The 22,580-nt window shown below is 44.4% G+C and overlaps 1 protein-coding gene across 3 annotated transcripts in view; it reads left to right on the top strand.

Moving 5' to 3' along the window:
* The first annotated feature begins 8,424 nt into the window (after positions 1-8,424).
* Positions 8,425-22,580, top strand: part of cerkl (CERK like autophagy regulator) — a 272,030-nt gene continuing 257,874 nt past the window's right edge. For all 3 annotated transcript variants that reach the window (XM_070875804.1, XM_070875803.1, XM_070875801.1), the window contains exon 1: positions 8,425-8,869. In XM_070875804.1, coding sequence (XP_070731905.1) covers positions 8,545-8,869 — 325 coding nt within the window. In that variant the 5' untranslated portion in view covers positions 8,425-8,544. The remainder of the gene's footprint in view (positions 8,870-22,580) is intronic.

Raw genomic sequence — 22,580 nt, 5'->3', positions numbered from 1 at the left:
TCCTTTTTTAAAAAATGTTATTACATTAACTACCTTCCAGTACACAGGAACTATTCCAGAGTCAATAGACTGTTGGAAAATGATCACCAATGCATCCACTATTTCTCGGGCCACTTCCTTAAGTACTCTGCGATGCAGACTATCATGCCCCAGGGATTGATCGGCCTTCAATCCCATCAATTTCCCGAACACAATTTCTCGCTTAATAAGGATTTTCTTCAGTTCCTCTGTCTCACTAGACCATCGGTCCTCTAGTATTCCCGGAAGGTTATTTGTGTCTTCCTTTGTGAAGATAGAAACAAAGTATCTATTCAACTGGTCTGCCATTTCTTTGTTCCCCATTATAAATTCACCTGAATCCGACTGCAAGGGACCTACGTTTGTCTTCACTAATCTTTTTCTCTTCACATATCTATAGAAGCTTTTGCAGTCAGTTTTTATGTTTCCAGCAAGCTTCCTCTCATACTCTATTTTCCCCCTCCTAATTAAACCCTTTGTCCTTCTCTGTTGAATTCTAGATTTCTCCCAGTCCATAGGTTTGCTGCTTTTTCTGGCCAGTTTATATGCCTCTTCCTTGGATTTAACACTATACTTAATTTCCCTTGTTAGCCACGGTTGAGAGCCACCTTCCCCATTTTATTTTTACTCCAGACAGGGATGTTGAAGTTCATCCATGTGATCTTTAAATGTTTGCCATTGCCTATCCACCATCAACCCTTTAAGTATCATTCGCCAGTCTATTCTAGCCAATTCACGTCTCATACCATCGAAGTTACTTTTCCTTAAGTTCAGGACCCTAGTCTCTGAATTAACTGTATCACTCTCCATCTTAACAAAGAATTCTACCATATTATGGTCACTCTTCCCCAAGGGGCCTCGCACAACAAGATTGCTAATTAGTCCTTTCTCATTACTCATCACCCAGTCTAGGATGGCCAGCCCTTTAATTGGTTCCTCGACATATTGATCTAGAAAACCATCCCTAATACAGTCCAGGAAATCCTCCTCCACTGTATTGCTACCAGTTTGGTTAGCCCAATCTATATGCAGATTAAAGTCACCCATGATAACTGCTGTACCTTTATTGCATGCATCCCTAATTTCTTGTTTGATGCTGTCCCCAACCTCACTTCTACTGTTTGGTGGTCTGTACACAATGCATTCTAATGTTTTCTACCCTTTGGTATTTCGCAGCTCCACCCATACAGATTCCACATCATCCAAGCTTATGTCCTTCCTTACTATTGCGTTAATTTCCTCTTTAACCAGCAATGCTAGCCCACCTCCTTTTCATTTCTGTCATCCTTCCTGAATGTTGAATACCCCTGGATGTTGAGTTCCCAGCTTTTGTCACCCTGGAGCCATGTCTCCGTGATGCCAATTTTAACATATTCGTTAATTGCTGCCTCTGCAGTTAATTTGTCCACCTTATTACGAATACTCCTCGCATTGAGGCACAGATCTTTGTCTTCTTAACACATTTTGCCCCTTTAGAATTTTGCTGTAATGTGGCCCTTTTTCATTTTTGCCTTGAGTTTTTCTGCCCTCCGCTTTTACTTTTCATCTTTCTATCTTTTGCTTCTGCTCCCAATCTACTTCCCTCTGACTCCCTGCATAGGTTCCCATCCCCTGCCATTTTAGTCTAACCCCTTCCCAACAACACTAGCAAACAATCCCCCTAGGACATTTGTTCCGGTCCTGCCCAGGTGCAGACCGTCTGGTTTGTACTGGTCCCACCTCTCCCAGAACCGGTTCCAATGTTCTAGGAATTTGAATCCCTCCCTTGTGCACCACTCCTCAAGCCACGTATTCATCTGAGCTATCCTGCAATTTCTACTCTGACTAGCACGTGGCACTGGTAGCAATCCTGAGATTACTACCTTTGAGGTCCTACTTTTTAATTTAACTCCTGCTATTCATGGCATCCTCAGCATCGCGGATGCTCCAGAATGAATCCACCCACAGTTCCAGTGCCACAATGTGGTCTGTCAGTAGCTGCAGCAGGATAAACTATCATCATTGTATTGTATTTGCAGCCCGATCTAATTTTTCAGTTTGTGGTATCACTGGATAACTATATGTGAACCAGTGGTCTAAGTTTACTTTAATCTTTTGATTTCTTCCTGTACTACACACCAGTTGCTATTTGAGGGGAGCAGATAGTTAACCTGCTGCCAGCCTTTTACCTATATCACTGTAGCTGCATGATAGCTGCCAGGGTGACTTATCATTTAATTTCCCCTTGTTTTTGTCTGACACCTTCCTATTGTGGAACAGCATTAGAGAAGATTAGAAAACCACCTACCGCAACAACAAAAAAAGATGCTTGTACTTGTGTTTCCTTGCTCATCTTGAAATTGAAAGCAAATATAAATCAATATTGCGTATAACTTTGAGGAGTAGAAAATGTAACAGATCTGAATTGCTCTCAGTCTGCAGACATTAATCATCCCAGATTTGTTCATACTTTTCCAAAATCCACAATTATGATTAGTCCAGCGGTATCCAAAAATTGCAACTAATTAGATTTTATACAAAGTGATGCTTTGAGATCCATCATTTCAGTAACTATGAATTGTGTCACCTTCAGCTATTGGAATTGTAATGGTAAACTCGACCAGCTCCGTTGGGCGGGCCAAATTGTCCGTGTAGTGTCTCTGCAACTTGTTACAAACTCACACGAGGCATGTATATATCAGACATGGTCACTCTGTGACCTTCACTTTATTCCCAGGACCAAGAAGTGCTGACCCTGGGTGGGACCTCCCCTTTTATACCTGGAAACCCAGGTGAAGAGTGTCTCCCGCAAGCTCACCCCGTGGTCAGGGTGTGCATTTCAAGGGTACAGGTACAGTGTGCATGAGTTACAGTTACATAACATGTATTGCAAGATGGTGAAATACATGACAGTCCGTATGCTGGACACAAAATTCCCAAAGCGAGCGCTCTACTCAGAACTCCTACACGGCAAGCAAGCCCCAGGCGAGCAGAGGAAATGTTTCAAGGTCACCCTCAAAGCCTCCTTGATAAAGTGTAACAGCCCCACCGACACCTGGGAGTCCCTGGCCAAAGACCGCCATAAGTGAAGGAAGAGCATCTGGGAGGGCGCTGAGCACCTCGAGTCTCGTCACCGAAAGCACGCAGAAAATAAGCGCAGACAGCGGAAGGAGCGTGCGGCAAACCAGACTCCCCACCCACCCTTTCCTCCAACGACTGTGTCCCACCTGCGACAGAGACTGTAATTCCCGTATTGGACTGTACAGTCACCTAAGAATTCACTTTGGGAGTGGAAGCAAGTCTTCCTCGATTTCGAGGAACTGCCTGTGATGATGATTGGAATTGTTATGGTTTATTTTAAAATTGCTGCAGGTGTAGGTGGCATAGTTGGCATCAATGCCATCACTCTATAATCTTCACTTCTGGAATAATACATGAGATTTGCACCTTTTGTATTGACATATGAATTAAACAATGCACAACATTAGCTTTGTAGCTTCCATATTTTTATGGAATTCGTGTAGGCTATAAATCTACATTGAGAGATTTTGATTGTTGCTCAAAAATAAATCAAACATTTTAGTTTCAAAGGTTATTCATGGAAAACAAAATATATCAATGTAACCCAGTCTTAATACATTGCAAACCCATTACTTACTACATATAATGTTCAAATACAGCAGTGCTGCAGAATTATGATCCCTTTGTATACATGATTTTGATATGTCCTCCACCCACTTTAATCTAATATATTAGCATAAGGGTTATTAGACATTTATGATATGCCATGTAAAGAGCATGAATTATTATAGATGAGTCTCATTAATATGCACTTACTGGAACCAGTCTGTATTTCTTTTCATTGGAATTTTTAAAATTATATAGATTCTTTCAGATTTTATCCATTAAAATTGGAATCTTTACTTTCCATTCTTAGTGAGTCAGCATTGGGCCTGCCCTGTCCATCTGTCCATGCATCCTTTTCTCTTGGTAGTTTCAAATAGCTTCTATGCTGAGTAAAGAATGACTTAAGTATGGGTAATGCAAAATACAATAATTAAAAAATCTATTGATTTTAAAGAATCTGTCAATTTTAATATAGTTAAAATAAAGATTTTGCTTAAAAGGACAGTAAAATAGTTGGAAGTGGTAGCAGCTGTTGTGATATTACAATAGTGGCAGCAACCTGCATGTGCCTGTGGTGGTGAAGTGAACCAAGGCCTTGTAAATTGGAGGAGGGAGGAGTAGGGGAGAAGAGAATCTGTAGACAGAGAAAACAGAGCTAGGAGTTTGGGGATGGAGCTCAGAATTAGATAAGGACAGATTGAAATTAAAAATTGATAACAATAATGACTAAAGAATGGAAAAAATGAGGTAAAATAGAAAGAGAACTAGAAAATAAAAGATAAAGTGAAATGCATCAGTTAAACATAAAAATAAAGAAAAAATGCTCAGAGTATAAAAAAGAAGCAATGACACATGCATGGGTGTTCAAGGTACAGTTACTCATACATGTCATTCATCTATCCATTTACCGCTCGCTCACCCCTAACCCCAAAGCTGGAGCCCATAACTCTTAAAGTGCTATAAATAGAACATAGCAATTCAAGTGCCTGGAATAGAATCATGTAATAGTACAGCACAGAAGGCCACTTGGCCCATCAAGTCTGTGCCAGCTCTTTAAAATCAATCCAGTTAGTCCCACTCCTTCACGCTTTCCCCATATCCCTGCAAGTTTTCCCCTTCAAGTATTTATCCAAATCCTCTTTGAAGGCTACTATTGAATCTGTATCCGTCACCCTATCAGGCAGTGCCTTCCAAATCCTAACCACTTTTTGCATAAAATAGTTTTTCCTCACATTGCCTTTGGTTCTTTTTCCAATCACCTTTAATCTGTGCCCTCTGATTAACGACCCTTCCGCCATTGGAACAGTTTATTTACTCTATGTAAACCCTTCATTTAGTCTTCTTTGCTCTCGGGAGAACACTACCACCTTCTCCAGTCGATCCACGTAACTGTAATTCTTCATCCCTGGAACCATTCTAGTAAATCTCTTCTGTAGTCGCTCCAAAACCTTCACGTCCTTCCTAAAGTGTGGTGCCGAGAATTGGGCACAATACTCCAGCTGGGGCCAAACTAGCGCTTTATCTAGGTTTAGCATAACTTCCTGGCTTTTGTACTCTGTGCCTCTTTATTTATAAAGCCCAGGATTCCATATGCTTTATTAACTGCTTTGTTAACCTTTCTGCCACCTTCAAAGATTTGTTCACAAGCACCCCCAGGTCTCTCTGTTTTGGCACACCCTTTAAAATTGTACCATTTGGCTTGCATTGTCTCTCCTACCAAAATGTATCACCTCACACTTCTCTGCTTTGAATTTCATCCGCCTTGTGTCCACCATTCCACCAACCTGTCTATATCCTCCTGAAGTGTATTACTATCTTCCTCACTGTTTACTACAATTCCAAGTTTTGTGACATCTGTAAATTTCAAAATTGCACTCTCAAGTCCAACTCATTAATGTATATTAAAAACAACAGTGGTCTCAGTACTGAACCCTAGGGAACACCACTGTATACCCCTCTCCTATCCGAAAAACAGCCATTCACCACAACTTTCTGCTCCTCACTCTTTTATCCCATGGGCTTCAATTTTGCTAACAAGTCTAATATGTGGTACTTTATCAAAAACCTTTTGAAAGTTTATATATACATCAAATGCATTGCCCTCATCCATTCTCTCCGTTACCTCATCAAAAAAATTAATCAAGTTAGTCAAACACGATTTGCACTTAACAAATCAGTGTTGGCTCTCCTTTGTTCATCCTTGCTTGTCCAAGCAGCTGTTAATATTCTCCCAAATTATTGTTTCTAAAAGTTTCCCTACCACCGATGTTAAACTGACTGGCCTGTAATTGGCAGGTATATCCTTCTCCCCTTTTTTGAACAAGGGTGTAACATTTTCAATCCTCCACTCCTCTTGCACCACACCTTCCAGATGACTGGATGATTGCAAATGTTACACCCTTGATTTGGAAGATTGTGGCCAGCATCTCCACAATTTCTATCCTGGTTTCCCTCAGCAGCCTAGGATTCATCCCTTCTGGATGGAGTGACTTATCCACTTTAGGTATTGCTAGCCTTTCTAGTACCTCCTTGCTATCTATTTTTATCTCATCCAGTATCCCGACAAACTCCTTGTTTACCGTAACTTTGGCAAAGTCCTCTTCCTAACACCGATGCAAAGTACTCATTTAGTACCTCAACCATGCCTTCTGCTTCCACCTATAGATCTCCATTTTAATTCCTCTGCCAACCCTTTTAATGCACCTGTAGAAGACCTTTAAAAACAAATGATTGGTTTCCCAGTTTAGTGCTGTGAAATTAGCCAAGACATACAAATTCCTTTGGCTCTTGAAACCTATTGATAATAAAAGGCATTACCTGGCATTAGCTACATTATATTCACAAAATAATTTTGATTACTGAATAGTGGCAAAAATGGAAATCTCGTAGCTTTTGTTGGAAAGGATTTCTAATTATTATATTGGCATTAATTAAACAACCTAACATGTAATTTAGAAATTATTGATAGCAGAATCAGATGACATTGATTTATTTGATGGTGCAGCATGCATTTGAAATTGAGATTAAATTCACTATTTAGTTTATGTTTACAGCTTGGTTTAGGAGAGTGGATATTTACCAAATAGAAAATGTTAAATTCTGTCATTTATCTGCAATTATATGTCATCCAAATTCAAAAAGCAATTTTAATTCCACTACATTTGGATGGAACTTTCAAAAGCATTCTGCTAGTTTGAAGATATTGCAAACTGCAGGCGAGCTCCACTGTTACTGAAGCAGCTCTATTCAGGATTCAGGTTTCTGTAAGTTTCACCATAGGTGGTCCCTCAAACGAGGATGACTTGCTTCTACCTGAATTCACAGATGTTTCAAGGAAGGACCCGATATTCCAGTCCTGAACTCCAAATGAAGGGGTGAAGATGCCTGTGCGTGGATTTTTTTTTAAACGTGTGACAGAGCTAGGCCTTTATCCAGTAGCAAGGATTAACCAGGACGACTGGAGACCTGCTCTACTGCATGGACCTAGTACGCACACATATCGCAGTGTGGGCTGGCCCGTGCTGCCCCTGGGCCCTCGATTCTTCTGGGTCCCGTACCCTCATTTGCTGCACTTCTGCCACGATCTCTTGCCACTCCTCCGCCACAAACATTCGCCGCACCTCTGTCATGATCTCTCACCGTTCCTCTGCCACAAAAACATTCGCTGCACCTCCGCCACGATCTCTTACCGCTCCTCCACCACAATCTCTCGCCGCTGCTCCGCCACAATCTCTCGCCGCACCTCCGCCACATTCTCTCACCGCACCTCCGCATCAAACATTTGCCGAACCTCCTCCATGATCACTCACCGAATCTCAGTCATGATCTCTCATCACTCGCCGCACCTCCACCATGATCTCTCGCCGCTCATCCGCAGTTTACCCAGTGCAAAGCAGTCAAAATTGCTCTGAAGTCAATTTGAATAGAATGTGCCATTTGTTTGATCTATATAATAGAGATGAGGTAGGGAGAAGAAAGTTATTCAGGAGGCCCTACACACAAGTATAATGTACAGGGTAGACAAATAGATTGCATTTCTTCTTCCCTCTTCTTAGGTTCTTATGCTTTAGTACCTGTCTAGCGAGTTGAAAAACCATGTCCCTTCAACAGATCTGTATGTGAGTAAAACAAATATGATCTTCAAATCAAATCTGTGGCACTTACTTTCTCTCCTATATCTTATCTGTTTCAGTACTACCCTGTACAAAGTTTTTGTCAAACTGTTCATAGATATTCTGTGGCAGTGTCAGTACAACTGGCAACACGGGGGCCTGTTTGGAGTGAATTTTATGCAAAGCCATTTAAAAACGTTGAGGTATATATTTTTCCAGAGTGAAAAATAATCAAACCAGAATATAGGAAACTGGATAGAGCCTGAAAACGCTCAAGTCTTTGTATTTGCAACGCTTTTGGATTAAAAAAAGCAACTTATTTTTAATGTGAACAAAGAGTTTTTAAAAAAACCCTGAAGATGCTGGGAACATTCAGCATCTGTGGAAAGAACAGGTAAGTTAACATTTGGGATGTGGACCGACCCTTGGTCAGAGCAAGTCAATTTGAATAGAATGTGCCATTTATGTGACCAAGGGTCCACGCCTGCCACGTTAACGCCCCTGTCCTGTCCACAGATATTTGAATGCATGTTACGGTCAAATTAAGGACATTCCTTATATTTAAGTGGCTTTTTCCCTCCTTTCTACCCATTGTAACGTTTAACTCCTCAGATTTCCCAGTGAAGGCCGGCGCGTGCACGAGAGGAGATGCGCACGCCTCCAACGGTCACTAGCGCGCGCACCTGGCGTGGGACGAGCGCCTGGAGGAAGTGTCGTTGCTACCGCACACACAGGACGGGCTAAGTGGTTACAAGTAAGCAGGAACAGATAAACAAACAAACGCGAGAAAATAAATTGCTAGTTGAAGATGTTTGAAGGCAGGCAGCGAGCAGCTGTCGTCGTGAATGCCTGGTCTGAGCCACAGGACAGTTGCAGCGAGCCGCAGCCGCTCTCAGATGCCAGAAGGAAGCGACCAGCGTCGACACCCCATCTGTTCGCCGCGGTGGCGGCAGCGGCAAATCCCCCGGCGCTGTCCCAAGGGGCGAAGGAAATGGTCGAGAAGTGCACAAAAGTGGGCGGTCCGGAGGAACCGATATGCAGAGGCATATTCGAGATAGAAAAGAGGAGCTGCGACGTGGTGTTGACCTGGAGCAAATTGACATGGACGGCGATTGAGCCGGAGAGCCCGGCAGGTGCGTGCCACTAGTCACTGTGTTGGCGACGGGAGCTGGCAGCAGGGCCCCCTGCACACATTGCAGCGCGCTGCGTTCTCCCATCTTTCCATACCTGTTCTTCCTGATCAAACTATCATCACAACGGCCGCAGTAACGCAACAGTTATAAGGCAGAGCTGAGTTTAAAAAAAAAGATTTTGAAAGTATTCAGATTAGACAAGATTACGAAAATATAGTTCCTTTTCTTTTAAAATCGCTTCTGAATAACACAAAACAATAGCTTCCGTGATATAAAGTAGTCTGGATGTTATGTGGAACAAAAGCAAATAGGATCGGTGGCCGATAGCAATTGGTCCAAATGTACAATGTAATTGAAAAGCTCAAAACAGTATGCTGCCTTAAACGTGGTGTATGTAATTTACCTAAGTTTCACAAACTGAGATATATCGTATTAGATGAGCAATATTGTTCTTGCACTCAGCCATCTGAATTTGAAAATTTTTTTTTTACATAAGCTTCTACAAAGTTTATATGCTTGGGTTAATTGTGGGGTACATAATGCAAGGCTCCTTTTCTATATTAAAATTTTCAGAAGTCCAAAAGCTTTTTACAACGTACCATATCTTTTAGTGGGCATTCAAACACAGATATTGCTCGTTCTTGTTTTGTTTCTACCACTTTTGTAGTAAAGTGCTGCTGTAGAGAATAGAATGCCATGCCACAGTTAAACTGCAGCTACAGTACTGACAATTTTAAAAGCATGGATGTGAGTGGACTACTAGGGTTTACTGCTCACTCACATCCCTTCTGAGGCAGGAATGTAGAGCTCATCTGAGTACTTGAGGGTACTCCAATGTGTGATTGGAATGCCAATTAGGCAGTCCCTCGTGACGCTCTTCACACCAAAAAAAGATGGGCTCACAGGTGTTACAATGAGTTACATCTTAAAGGGTGGAAGATGCCTGTGCGTGGATTTTTTTTAACATTGGTTTCCGTTGCACATCAGCCACCACACGGACTTGACAGAGCTAGGTCTTGGTCCAATGGCGAGGATTGACCAAGACGACTGGAGACCAAGCTCTGTTGCGCCTCCCCTGAGCCCCGACCCCTCCGTTAATAAATGATGCATCACTCCTGATCCATGACCTCTCTGATGTTATATATGGTGCGCCGCTCCTGGGCCACGGCCCCGTCACTGTTAAAATGCTGCGCTGCCCCTCGCTGGGCTTGGACGCCACATCTGCTGGGCCTGAATCTCAGCCCCCTGCTGGGTTTGACCTCCGTTCCTGCTGGGCCCGACTCTCAGCTCGCTGCTGGGCTCGGACACCACTCCAGTGAGTCTGACTCTCAGCCCCCTGTTGGGCCCGGACGCCGCACCAATGGGCTGCCTAGACTCCAGTGACGTCAGTCCAGTTGCCCTTCTAGAAGTGGTCGCACTCCTGGGTCAGCTCGCGGCGCTCGCCGCAGTGGCTAGCTCTCTTACTTGTACCCCCGCCTGCCGATGCTGTTCTCTCGCAGGTCGGTGGGGTGGGGGTAGGGTGCCAATTACAGCCCTGGTGACTGCTGATTAAATTACTTTTTAACTTTTTTAAAAGTAAAGTTTTTTTTTAAAAAAAACACACATTATGGAACTGCAATCGATGTGTAGCTTTAGTTGTGCCCTGACCCAGACTTTGCTTCTAGCTTAATTTTTTACCTTTACTGGACCACGAACTTGGATTTTGATTATGCTCTGGCGGAAAATGTGAGGTCATCCACCTTGGGGAGAAAAACAGCAAAAGGGAATATTATTTGAATGGGGAGAAATTACAACATGCTGCGGTGCAGAGGGACCTGGAGGTCCTGTGCATGAAACTCTTTTAGGAGGTCCTGTGCATGAAACTCTTTTGGAGTTTACCTGTAAAACATAAACATTAATCGGTGCCACCTGACCTGGATGACACACCAGACATTTACAAGGCCCCTTTTTTTTTCTTTTTTTTGTGTTTTTCTTTTTTTGGGCACTAAAATCAAATTTTTTTCCTCCAGTGCCCCCTATAAAAGGGGAGGGGGACACTAAAGGCACCGGCAATTAAAACAAATTAAACTTTAAAACGTAAAATCAAATTAAAATTTGGTTGCCGGGCGTGATGATGCACTCCAGTCCCTCCGGTGCCCACCTCTCGCGGAAGGCCGCGAGCGTACCGGTGGACACCGCGTGCTCCATCTCCAGGGACACCCTGGACCGGATGTAAGAGCGGAAGAGAGGCAGGCAGTCAGGTTGGTCCTGTGCATGAAACTCTTTTTGGAGTTTATCTGCAAAACAAAATACATTAAACCGTGCCACCTGCCCTGGATGACACAGCAGACATTTACAAGGCCCTTTTTTTTTTTCCTTTTTTGTTGGTCCTGTGCATGAAACACTTTTGAATTTACCTGAAAAAAAACATAAACATTAAACCGTGCCACCCGCCCTGGATGACACAGCAGACATTTTCAAGGCCCCCTTTTTTTTTCTTTTTCCTTTTTTTGTGTTTTTTTTTCTTTCTTTTTTTTGGGTTTTTTTTTGGTGCTAAAATCACATTTTTCCAAGTGCCCCCTATAAAAGGGGAGGGGGACACTAAAAGCACCGGCAATTAAAACAAATTAAACTTTAAAACGTAAAATTTGGTTGCCGGGCGTGATGATGCACTCCAGTCCCTCCGGTGCCCACCTCTCGCGGAAGGCCGCGAGCGTACCGGTGGACACCGCGTGCTCCATCTCCAAGGACACCCTGGACCGGATGTAAGAGCGGAAGAGAGGCAGGCAGTCAGGTTGAACGACCCCCTCGACCGCCCGCTGCCTGGACCGGCTGATGGCACCCTTGGCCGTGCCCAGGAGCAGTCCTACGAGGAGGCCTTCGGACCTACCCGCTCCCCTCCGCACAGGGTGCCCAAAGATCAGGAGAGTGGGACTGAAGTGCAGCCAGAATTTCAGGAGCAGCCCCTTCAAATAATAAAACAGGGGCTGCAACCTTGTGCATTCCATAAAAACATGGAACACGGGCTCTTCCAGACCGCAGAAATTGCAGGCGGCCTGGGAGTCCGTGAACCGGCTTAAAAATTTGTTGCACGGCACTGCTCCGTGCACCACCCTCCAGGCCAAGTCCCCGACGAATAGTGGGAGGACCCCTGCGTAGAGTGCCCTCCATCGGGGACCCCCGCCTCCTCCGGACGGCAAGATGGTACGCCATGGCGTGTCCGGACGGCAGGCGAGGATGGCAAAGTTGAGAGTGTGCAGGAGCAGCCCGTACAAGAAACCCCTCCGCGCGCAACTGAAAGGCACGGAGGGGATTTCCCCGAGGCGGCTCAAGTTGTGAGGCGCCGGCCCCCGAGGGAGGTTCCGGGGTTTGGCGCCAATGAGGAATTCCGTCCGGACGGGGGTCAGTTCGGACGGGATCTCCCCACGTGCTTGAGCCTCCTCGATGCACCTAACGGAGTCAGGGCCCAGAGCTGTTTTTAGCGACTCGATGGCATCGGCCGCGTGGCGGACGTTGGCAGAATTTAGGCGCCGCGCCAGCGTGTCTGGCGCCATCCAGCCCGCTCCTCCCCCATCGAGCAGGTCCCTGACCCTGGTCACCTCACCAGCCACAGCCCTCTCTTCCGACCGCCACATAAAACCTCGGTCGTGGAGGTACGGATTCCCGAGCAGCGGCTCCTGCAGGACGGCCGCCACTCCAGCCGGCGGAGAGCTGCGCTTGGTGGAGACTTTGTTCCAGACCCTGATGAGTTCCCTGTAAAAGACAGGCAGCTCCCGGAGGGCGGTCCTGACACCCCACAAGTTCACAAACAGGAGCTGCGTGTCGTAATTGAGGTCGCGCTGCTGGCGGAAGAAATACGTCGCCAGAGCACACCACCTAGGAGGGGGCTCGACGTAAAGGTATCTCTGCAGGGTCTGAAGACGGAAAGTCGCGAGCTGGGCGCTGACGCACACCAACGACTGACCGCCCTCCTCAAGCGGGAGACTCAAGACCGCAGCAGAGACCCAGTGCTTCCTGTTGTTCCAGAAGAAGTCCACCAGCTTCTTCTGTATCTTGGCGACAAACGCAGGGGGAGGGGTCAAAGTGACCAGCCGGTACCACAGCATTGCGGCCACCAGCTGGTTTATGACTAGCGCTCGACCCCTGTAGGACAGCACTCGGAGCAGTCCTGTCCAGCGCCCTAGGTGAGCGGCGACCTTGGCCTCCAGCTCCTGCCAGTTCGCCGGCCAGGCTCCCTCGTCGGGGCTAAGGTAGACTCCCAGATAGAGGAGATGGGTCGTGCTCCAGGCAAAAGGCCTGAGCTCCTCCGGCAGGGAGTCCACCCGCCACTGACCCACCAGGAGTCCGGAACATTTCTCCCAGTTGATCCTGGCGGAGGACGCGGCCGAGTAAATCTCCTGGCACTCACGCATCCTCCGCAGGTCAGCGGGATCCTCTATCGCGAGGAGCACGTCATCGGCGTAAGCCGAGAGGACGACCTCCACGCCCGGCCCTTGCAGAGCCAGTCCCGTCAACCTCGTCCGCAAGAGGCGCAGGAAAGGCTCCACGCAAACGGCGTATAACTGGCCGGACATGGGGCATCCCTGGCGCACCCCTCTCCTAAAGCGAAGGGGCGCCGTCAAGGACCCGTTAACCTTAATCAGACACTCCGCGGCGGCGTACAAAAGTCGGATCCGGGCGACGAAATGCGTCCCGAACCCGAAAGCGCGCAGAGTTCCGAGCAGATAGTCGTGATCCACCCTGTCGAACGCCTTCTCTTGGTCGAGGGATAGGAAGGCGACCGACAGACCAGCCTCCTGGGAACAATGGATGAGGTCCCGGACCAGATGGATGTTATCGTGGATTGTCCGGCCCGGGACCGTGTATGACTGGTCGGGGTGGATCATGTGGTCCAGCACGGCACCAAGGCGAGCAGACATCGCCCTGGCGAAGATTTTGTAGTCCGTGCTGAGGAGGGAGACCGGGCGCCAGTTCTTAAGGAGGCGGAGATCGCCCTTCTTAGGCAGCAGGACGATGACTGCCCTGCGCCAAGAGAGGGGCATCTCCCCGGTCGCCAGACTTTCCCCCAGGACCCGCGCGTAGTCGCTCCCCAGGACGTCCCAGAACGCCCTGTGGAACTCCACGGTCAGCCCGTCCAGCCCCGGGGATTTTCCCCTCGAGAGCCGGCTGGTCCTGTGCATGAATCCCAAAAAGTTAGTCTGCAGGTGCAGCAGGTAATCAGGAAGGTGAATGGAATGTTGGCCTTCATTGCGAGAGGGATAGAGTACAAAAGCAGGGAAGACCTGCTGCAACTGTACAGGGTATTGGTGAGGCCGCACCTGGAGTACTGCGTGCAGTTTTGGTCCCCTTAAGGAAGGATATACTAGCTTTGGAGGGGGTACAGAGACGATTCACTAGGCTGATTCCGGAGATGAGGGGGTTACCTTATGATGATAGATTGAGTAGACTGGGTCTTTACTCGTTGGAGTTCAGAAGGATGAGGGGTGATCTTATAGAATCATTTAAAATAATGAAAGGGATAGACAAGATAGAGGCGGAGAGGTTGTTTCCACTGGTCGGGGAGACTAGAACTCGGGGGCACAGCCTCAAAATACGGGGGAGCCAATTTAAAACCGAGTTGAGAAGGAATTTCTTCTCCCAGAGGGTTGTGAATCTGTGGAATTCTCTGCCCAAGGAAGCAGTTGAGGCTAGCTCATTGAATGTATTCAAATCACAGATAGATATATTTTTAACCAATAAGGGAATTAAGGATTATGGGGAGCAGGCGGGTAAGTGGAGCTGAGTCCACGGCTAGATCAGCTGTGATCTTGTTGAATGGCGGAGCAGGCTCGAGGGGCTAGATGGCCTACTCCTGTTCCTAATTCTTATGTTCTTATGACATGGTCAAAGATAATGCTTTGAAGCTTCAGAATAGTGTGCATTTGAAGCATACAAGTAAAACCAAAAGAAACAATTTACACATTTTCAATAGCTATGTACAGTTCTATTAAAATTGCACTTCCTCGCATCGTTCATGTGGTCTATCAGTGTTGGACATGGAAGTTACATTATTATAGAGTGCAGGTACATAAATTGCTCAACTTTAGGTTGAGATGCCTCCATGCCAATTTCAAAAGACTTGAATATATATTTTATATTCAAATTTGAGTGCGTGCTCTCAAAGAATCAATAATACTATTTTACTTTCAGAACAATTTATTAAAAGGTTAGATATAATGGTTTCTGGTGCAGTAATGTTGCAGTCTCAGCCAGGTCTTTTGGAAAAAGACATTAAGCACAGGTTGGTTGTCTCCTTTTTATACCAAAGGGGAATCAATAGGATGAGATAATTGGCTGCTCTTGTGGCTGTTAATTGGATACAGAATTAAATGGACAGGTGTGGGGGCAATTTTTTGTCCATTTTGTAAAACAGGACACCTTGTGGAGGATGGCAAAAATTATATTTCAAACAAAAATGCAGACTTATAATAAGGTAACCTCAGATCAGATTGCTATGATAGAATATTAAATGAACATTGGAATATATACTCCTTTCACTAATTTAAGTGGAAGAATTAATCATAGTATAAAGTAGGAAAATTCATTATATTTATGATAACTTTTTTGTTGCTAACATTAGTGTACAGAGGAAAATAAAGCCCATGATGACCACATTGGGGAGTTTTCAGCTAGGTTAAGTTTAAGGGCTAGCATGCTGCAAAAACTCTATTGAAAAGTGTGCAATATTAGGCCCGGAAGTAAGCTTGTGGTGCTATGCATAAATATGCAACAATATAAATTTTTGCAGTTTTTGTTTTCTACTCTTTCAGCACCTCCTTCACTTTTTATTTTTTACATTTAATCCGTTTTGCTTTTATTTACTGGTAACTAGCATTACTCAACAATTGCATCTGTTCCTCTCAATTTTGCCATGATTTAACAAATGGTTTACTCATTTTACAACCATCATAGCTACGAATTCTGCTTTAGGCCCAACTTGTCCATCTCTCTATTCTTGTGTCGGCTGTGGTTCAGTTGGTAGCACCCTCGCCTCTGAGTCAGAAAGTTGTGGGACGAAGCCCTGCTCCAGAGACTCGAGCACACAATTCTCGGCTGACACTCCAGAGCGGTACTGAAGGAATGCTGCACTGTCTTTCGGCACCGTCTGCTCCCTTGGGTGGATGTAAAAGATCACATGACACTATTTCGAGGAAGAGTAAGGGAGTTATCCCAGTGTCCTGGCCCATATTTATCCCTCAAATCAACATCACTTTTTTAAAAAAAAAAGACTATCTGATCATTATCACATTACTATTTGTGGGAGCTTGCTTGCGCAAATTGGCTGCCGCATTTCCTACATTGCAACAGTGACTACACTTCAAAAAGTACTTCATTGTAAAGCGCTTTGAGAGGTCCGATGGTCGTGAAGGACGCTATATAAATACAAGTCTGTCTTTTGAGCTTCTGACCACATATCCGCGTCGTAACTAAGACTGCCTATTTCCACCTCTAACATCGCCCGTCTCTGCCCCTGCTTCAGCTCATCTGCTGCTGAAACCCTCATCCATGCATTTGTTACATCTAGACTTGACCATTCCAATGCACTCTTGGCTGACCTCCCACGTTCTACCCTCGGTAAACTTGGGGTCATGCAAAACTCGGCTGCCCATGTCCTAACTTGCCCCAGGTCCCATTCATCTATCACCTCTGTTCTCGCTGACCTACATTGGCTCCCGGTTAATTAATGCCTCGATTTTAAAAATTATCGGCCTTATTTTTAAATCCCTCATGGCCTCATCCCTTCCTATCTCTGTAATCTCCTCCAGCACCACTACCCCCCACCCCGCCCCCCGAGATATCTGCGCTTCTCTAATTCTAGACTCTTGAGCATTCCTGATTTTAATTGCTCAACCATTGGTGGCCATGCCTTCAGCTGCCTAGGCTCTAAGCTCTGTAATTCCCTCCCTAAACGTGTCCACCTCTCTATCTCTCTTTCCGCTTTTAAGACGATCCTTAAAACCTACCTCTTTGACCAAGTCTGCCCTAATTTCTCCTTGAGTAGCTTGGTGTCAAATTTTGTTATAACACTCCTTTACTATGTATAAATACAAGTTGTTATTGCCATTCTAAGTACACTAGGAACTTTTCCAAAAGATATTGGGCCTGAATTCATGGTCCCTTTGGGAATGTACGAGATGTGCCTGCCCCCGTGGGAGCTGCATATTCCAGGTTTAGGTATGCAAAGCGCATGCACCTTAACTGGGAACTTACGATCTGTCAACAATCCGCTTGACAGATCCACCACATCCGAAAGTATAGGGCCTCCATGGACGAAGAGTTGGGCTATTTGCCCAACTGCTGCCCAGTGAATGTCCTTCAAATTTTTACGACTGAAAAAAGATGTATGGTCTGCTTTTTATCAGCGCGAGATTTTTAAAGTACAGAAAAATACATTTAAAAAAAAAAGTAAGCATGTAAAATCCTGTTTAATAAGTTTATTTTTAGACCCTTTAAAATATATAAATTTATTTTTCAAATTAAATTTTTGTTTTAAATACTTAATTACATTCCATTTTTATTTGAAAAATGTGATTTTTTTTTTTTAGTTATTTTCAATGTTTCGATGTTACTGGGGGTATTCCCATTCATACTTATGGGAATCACCAGAAGTATGAATGGGGATCCCCCTATTCTGATAAGTTGGGCCAGCTCACGTGATCCCAGTGATGCGTTCGAAGCCCTTGCGCTCCTGGGATGCACGAAGGCCTTCGTGTAGAGCCCCAAGACCGCAAGCCTCCGAACCTCCTGTAGCACCAGGTATTTTCAGATGCCTCCAACCGCAATTTCTGGGCCAATATTCGATTCATTAGCTAAATGTATATTGGCTACATCATTTTAAGGGATTCTCAAAGGTAATTCTCTACTTTCTTTCTGGCTATTTGAAAGTTTGAATGGTTTGTTGGAATTAATTCATAAAGGGAATTTGGTGCATTTATAAACTGATGCAAAGTGAGATATTGTGATCTTTTGCGTATAGAAAAGATATGAGAGAAATAAATTTGCCCAAATCTAATAGGGACTTAGCTCATGGACCAGGGATAAGAAAGTAAACTTTCTATGTAGATGATATTGCACTGTTGTGATTCTTAAGTGTCGGAATCTTCTACATTCGTGATGGAAAGCATAGAATAGATTTTCTATGACCAGTGGTGATTGTTCCCTTCAGATCTCTGCTCATTCTGTACTGTGCATCATCTGCTGGCCACCCTGTGGTGCTTTTCCCCAAAGTGTCCGAGAGTCTAATTTCAACATGAAAATCAATACAAATTGGCTCAGATTTTGCAGTCAGTGGTGAAAGGGCAGCATTCGCCATTGACCTTTTGGGAGGGGGTGGGGGGGAGGGGTGATGGGAGAGGGAATGAGGAAGCTGGCCACAAAGATTTAGCGGGCTCTGGAGCATTGATTTCCCCTATTCTGTCATGACTTTCAATCTGCCGTCTAAAAGGGACCTGTGGCGTTTAGCAACAGTGAAGTCATCAAGCAGGCTGATCAGCCAATCAGATTGAAGACTTTTCACTGACAGCAAACCAGGAAGTAAAAAGCACGGATTATAATTCCCTTTTTAATCATTTTACAGAAAACTAATATAGATTGCAACATACATGTGATTAAGGTAGAAGTTGAAATTTGATAAACTTAAAAAAAGAAGTGTTTTAAAAATCATCATGGAATTTTTAAATGTTATTTTGAGGGAATGACACTCCACGCTTAAAATTAATTTTTCAGGAGCAGACAGATTGTTCAGTAGTAATTATGACTTATTAAGCTGTTAAAAACTCAGTTGCACCTAATTAAACAAGGCTTAGCATTTTCAATGGCTTTTACATCGAGAATCATGCGTAAAAAATTGAAGTTCACATCAGATCACTGATTCTGTTGTTTGCATCTGTGAAGATTGCAACAGCGCACCCTGTGGAGGAGCAGGATATCAGTGACAGCAACTTCTGGATTTACATGTTAGCTGTGCATGTGCAGATGCCAGAAGTTGCTGTCTGGTTTACACCGTAATGATGACTACGCTGACCGTTTCGCCATTAAAACAGCAAATTGTGTACCAATATATTGGGGCAGACAGTGCTCCTTCAGGGAATGTACAGTGCACTCGGATCGTGTTTATAAAATGGGCAATTAGGGTAGCATGTTCTGGGCTAAGGAATTCTCTGTTTAAGGGTGCAGATGCTTCTTTGGACCATAGAAGAAAGCAGTGTTTTGGTTTGGGTTTCTGACAGCTGATTTGTTCACTACTTGTTTTTTTGGCATTGTACTGATTTCTGTCAAGATGATTTATCATTGATTGATTGATTGTTACAGGCAAAAATTTGGCAATGGAGATTTTGGTCTTGTTGTTCAGAGGAAAATTAAAAGGATGAAGGGAGAAATGCGAAGCGGGTTCAATTGCACCAGAGGTGGAGTGCCTGCACCAGCCTCACCATCAAACTGTGTCAATAAATCCAGGCACACATACCTAAAAAATATCTGAGAAAAACCAGGGAGTTCTGCCACCACTCAAAACTGACATGTAGATAATGTACACCACAGACGACACTTCCAATTACAGCCAAGTTCACCACAACCCCGAATTTGTAATGCTTCAGACTCATTTCAAGCTACCAAAGGGGACATAAGCCAACCTCCAGTGTACACATGCATCAAGCAGCTTACTAATTGCCATTGGATGCACTGTGCTCTGTCATTTCACAGGCTGCAGGAGTACTGGGAAAGATGTGAATATTGCTGGGATTGCCATTGAGGCTGCCACACCAAGCGGAACAATAGCAGCAGCAAGCATAGCAATGCAGACTTGTGGAGAGGCAAAGAAGAGGGGAACTGAGGCTTTGCAGCATGTGAGTGTTTCACAAATGGATATCTTGCTTCCACATGACATAGGAGCAGTGCATGAGGAGGCTGCGCTACAGCAGGCAGGCAGTCACTGACCTATGTCATCTGTTACAGCAGGAATTGGAGCCAAATACCAGAGTGCACACAGCGCTGCCTGTGGCTGTGTAGGTTACAGTGGCCCTAGACCTCTAACACTGGCTCATTCCAGACTGCAACAAGTAACATGAGTAAAATTGGTCGGTTTGCTGTCCTTATGACCATCAAGCAGATGACATGGCTTATTCGCAATGAGACAGCAATACATCATTCCAATGCAGCCTGCTGGTTAGGAAGAGAGCACTGCTGGATTTGCCTTCATCACTGGTTTCCCCAGGTGCAAGGACTCCTTGACTGCACATACGTTGTCCTGTGTTGTCCCCGTCAAGAACCAGCCATATTTCATAACGGGAAGAGGTTCCACTCCCTGAATGTTTAGCTGCATGCTCTCTGCCGTTGTGCGCAAGTTTGCTGGCAGGCTGCCCAGTGCAATTAAAAGGTCCTCATGTATAGGAATCAGTTTTTTAATGTAGGCTGAGCCCTTGAGGTCTTCATCTGTGCCCTCTGCAGCACAGTGCAGATGCGAGCTTTCCCTCCGGCAAGCTGCTTCCTGGGCTGTCACATTCCCTGCCCATGCTCCTATGCACTAGTGCTCTGAGTCTTGCAGTGCAGACCCCTCGAGCCTTTCCAGTAAAGTACACGTAGTGCTAGTCTCTGAGCTGGTGCTTGCTAAGGTAAAGTTGAGTGACATTGTCATCATGATTGCTGCTCTCCTCCAGTTCCTCGGCCACTGGGCGCGTTACATTTGCCTATAAGGTAAGAGAGGGGCAAGGATTAGCATTTAGTGTCGAGGATAAGCAGAGACAGATGACTGGAATCTTGCTTTTGCAGTCAGGATGAGAGATACGTATTGAGAGTCTGAATTGAAACAATATGATTCACAAAAGATTACTTTGATTCTTTGTAATGGAATACTTGTGATCTTGGAAAGATGAGTCTTTTGGGAATTGCATTCTCATCCTGTAAATATTATTTATTATTTATAACAATTTTTGTATGTCAATGTACGAATAATTCTGAAAATATGTTATGAAAAAGTCTATGAAATGATAACTTCAAAAGAAATCACATGAAGAGCAGAGTAAATGTGGTTGTAAAAGCAGTTGAAACCGAGAATCGGAGAAAGATTGCAATTGCAAGCAACACAAAGATGCAGCCAGATCTCATTACTGTCAAATCAGTGAAACTGAAACATTTTAGCCTACTCTCAAAAGGTTCATTATCATTGTCAGCAGGAACAGACATTTTCACTTCCACCTCATTAACCGCTTTCCCCTTCCAGAGAAAGCATATGGTGGTACAAACCAAGGTATTAAAGGGAATTGTTCTTATAGCACACATGTTGCAACAAACACTGTTTATTTTCTTCAATTGAAAAGATTGTAATGCTTGGAACAAAACTCAACATATCATCATTTGTCATTTAGTTGCAATTTACAGTTTATCTACATGAGTGCCATATATATTAGTGAAATTAAAAAGTTTATCCAAAGAACTTGGAAGCAAGTTACATAAGAGAAAACGGGTTATGTTCGTTGTTGCTGGTGTTTTTGGGCTCAAGTTTCGGCCCGAGTTGCTCCTATTTTTTTGGAGCAACTAGTTTAGAATGGAGCATCTTAAAAATTGCAATTCTCGGCATTTAGTTTGCTCCAGTTCTAGTGAGTTAGAATAGTTCCATTTTAGAACAGATTTATTTTCAAAGGGGGCGTGTCCAGCCACTTACGCCTGTTTTGCAAGTTTAGGCAGCGAAAACTTACTCCAAACTAACTTAGAATGGAGTAAGTGTAGATTTTTGTACGCTCAGAAAAACCTTGCCTACACTTAAAAATCAGGCGTAGGGAATGAGAGATTGGCGGGGTGGGGGGAAGGGGGGTTTACAAACATTAAACACTTCACTTTTACAAATAAAGAGCCATCATCAATAATAAATAATAAATAAATCAATAACTCAATCACTATAATGATTACACCATTGAAAATGATTACACCATAACTATTTTTTGACGTAATAAATTTGCTAATTAACTGTTGATATGCCTAATCACAACCGACTATCTCAGCCAGTTCCTCCGAACGTATGTCTTGGATTACAAACTTACTGCTTCATGCATTGCTAAATCAGACGTGCTTCAGAACTGCCCCTCCTTTACCATATTGATTGCTTTTACAGAAACTAACACAAATATACAGCTAGGTGGAGATAAAAGTTGCATAAAGTACTTTAAAACATCCAGTAACACAGGATCCTTACACCCTCAAGTGATTTTTGTATAGTTTATCAAATTATTGGAAGCTGTCTGCACAACAATACATTTTTAGCTTTGGCATTGTAACCCCCAAATGGCTGAGCCACTTTGAGAAAGCTCATTGTAATTGCTTCTTCAGAAATTAATGCAAAAACACACAACTCCATGGAGTGGGGGAGATCAGACACATGTTTAGGAACAAGTCCATCCCTTTTGAAATAATCTCGATCCCAGAAACCCAGCTTTTCCCCAGTCCTTCAATCATTTTCTCTCCAGAAGCTTACCTTAAACTTATTTATTCCAGACTTTATGCTCTTTATAGTACTCCCGGCTGAACGCGGCTGGCACTGTTCCCGCAGGTCGCGGCGGGGAGCCCATTCGGCCAGGGCTAGGGATGGTGTTCTTCGGGCAATTACAGCACCCATCACTCAAGCTTTGAAGTCTGCACTTGTAGCCACAGGAGATCCTGTTCTTCAAATAAGTTGAAATTGTGACTTCCCTCTGGCTAGTTT

The sequence above is a fragment of the Pristiophorus japonicus genome, chromosome 3, assembly GCF_044704955.1.
Source record: "Pristiophorus japonicus isolate sPriJap1 chromosome 3, sPriJap1.hap1, whole genome shotgun sequence".
Lineage (NCBI taxonomy): Eukaryota > Metazoa > Chordata > Chondrichthyes > Pristiophoridae > Pristiophorus > Pristiophorus japonicus.
This window is presented reverse-complemented; position numbering and strand designations above follow the sequence as displayed.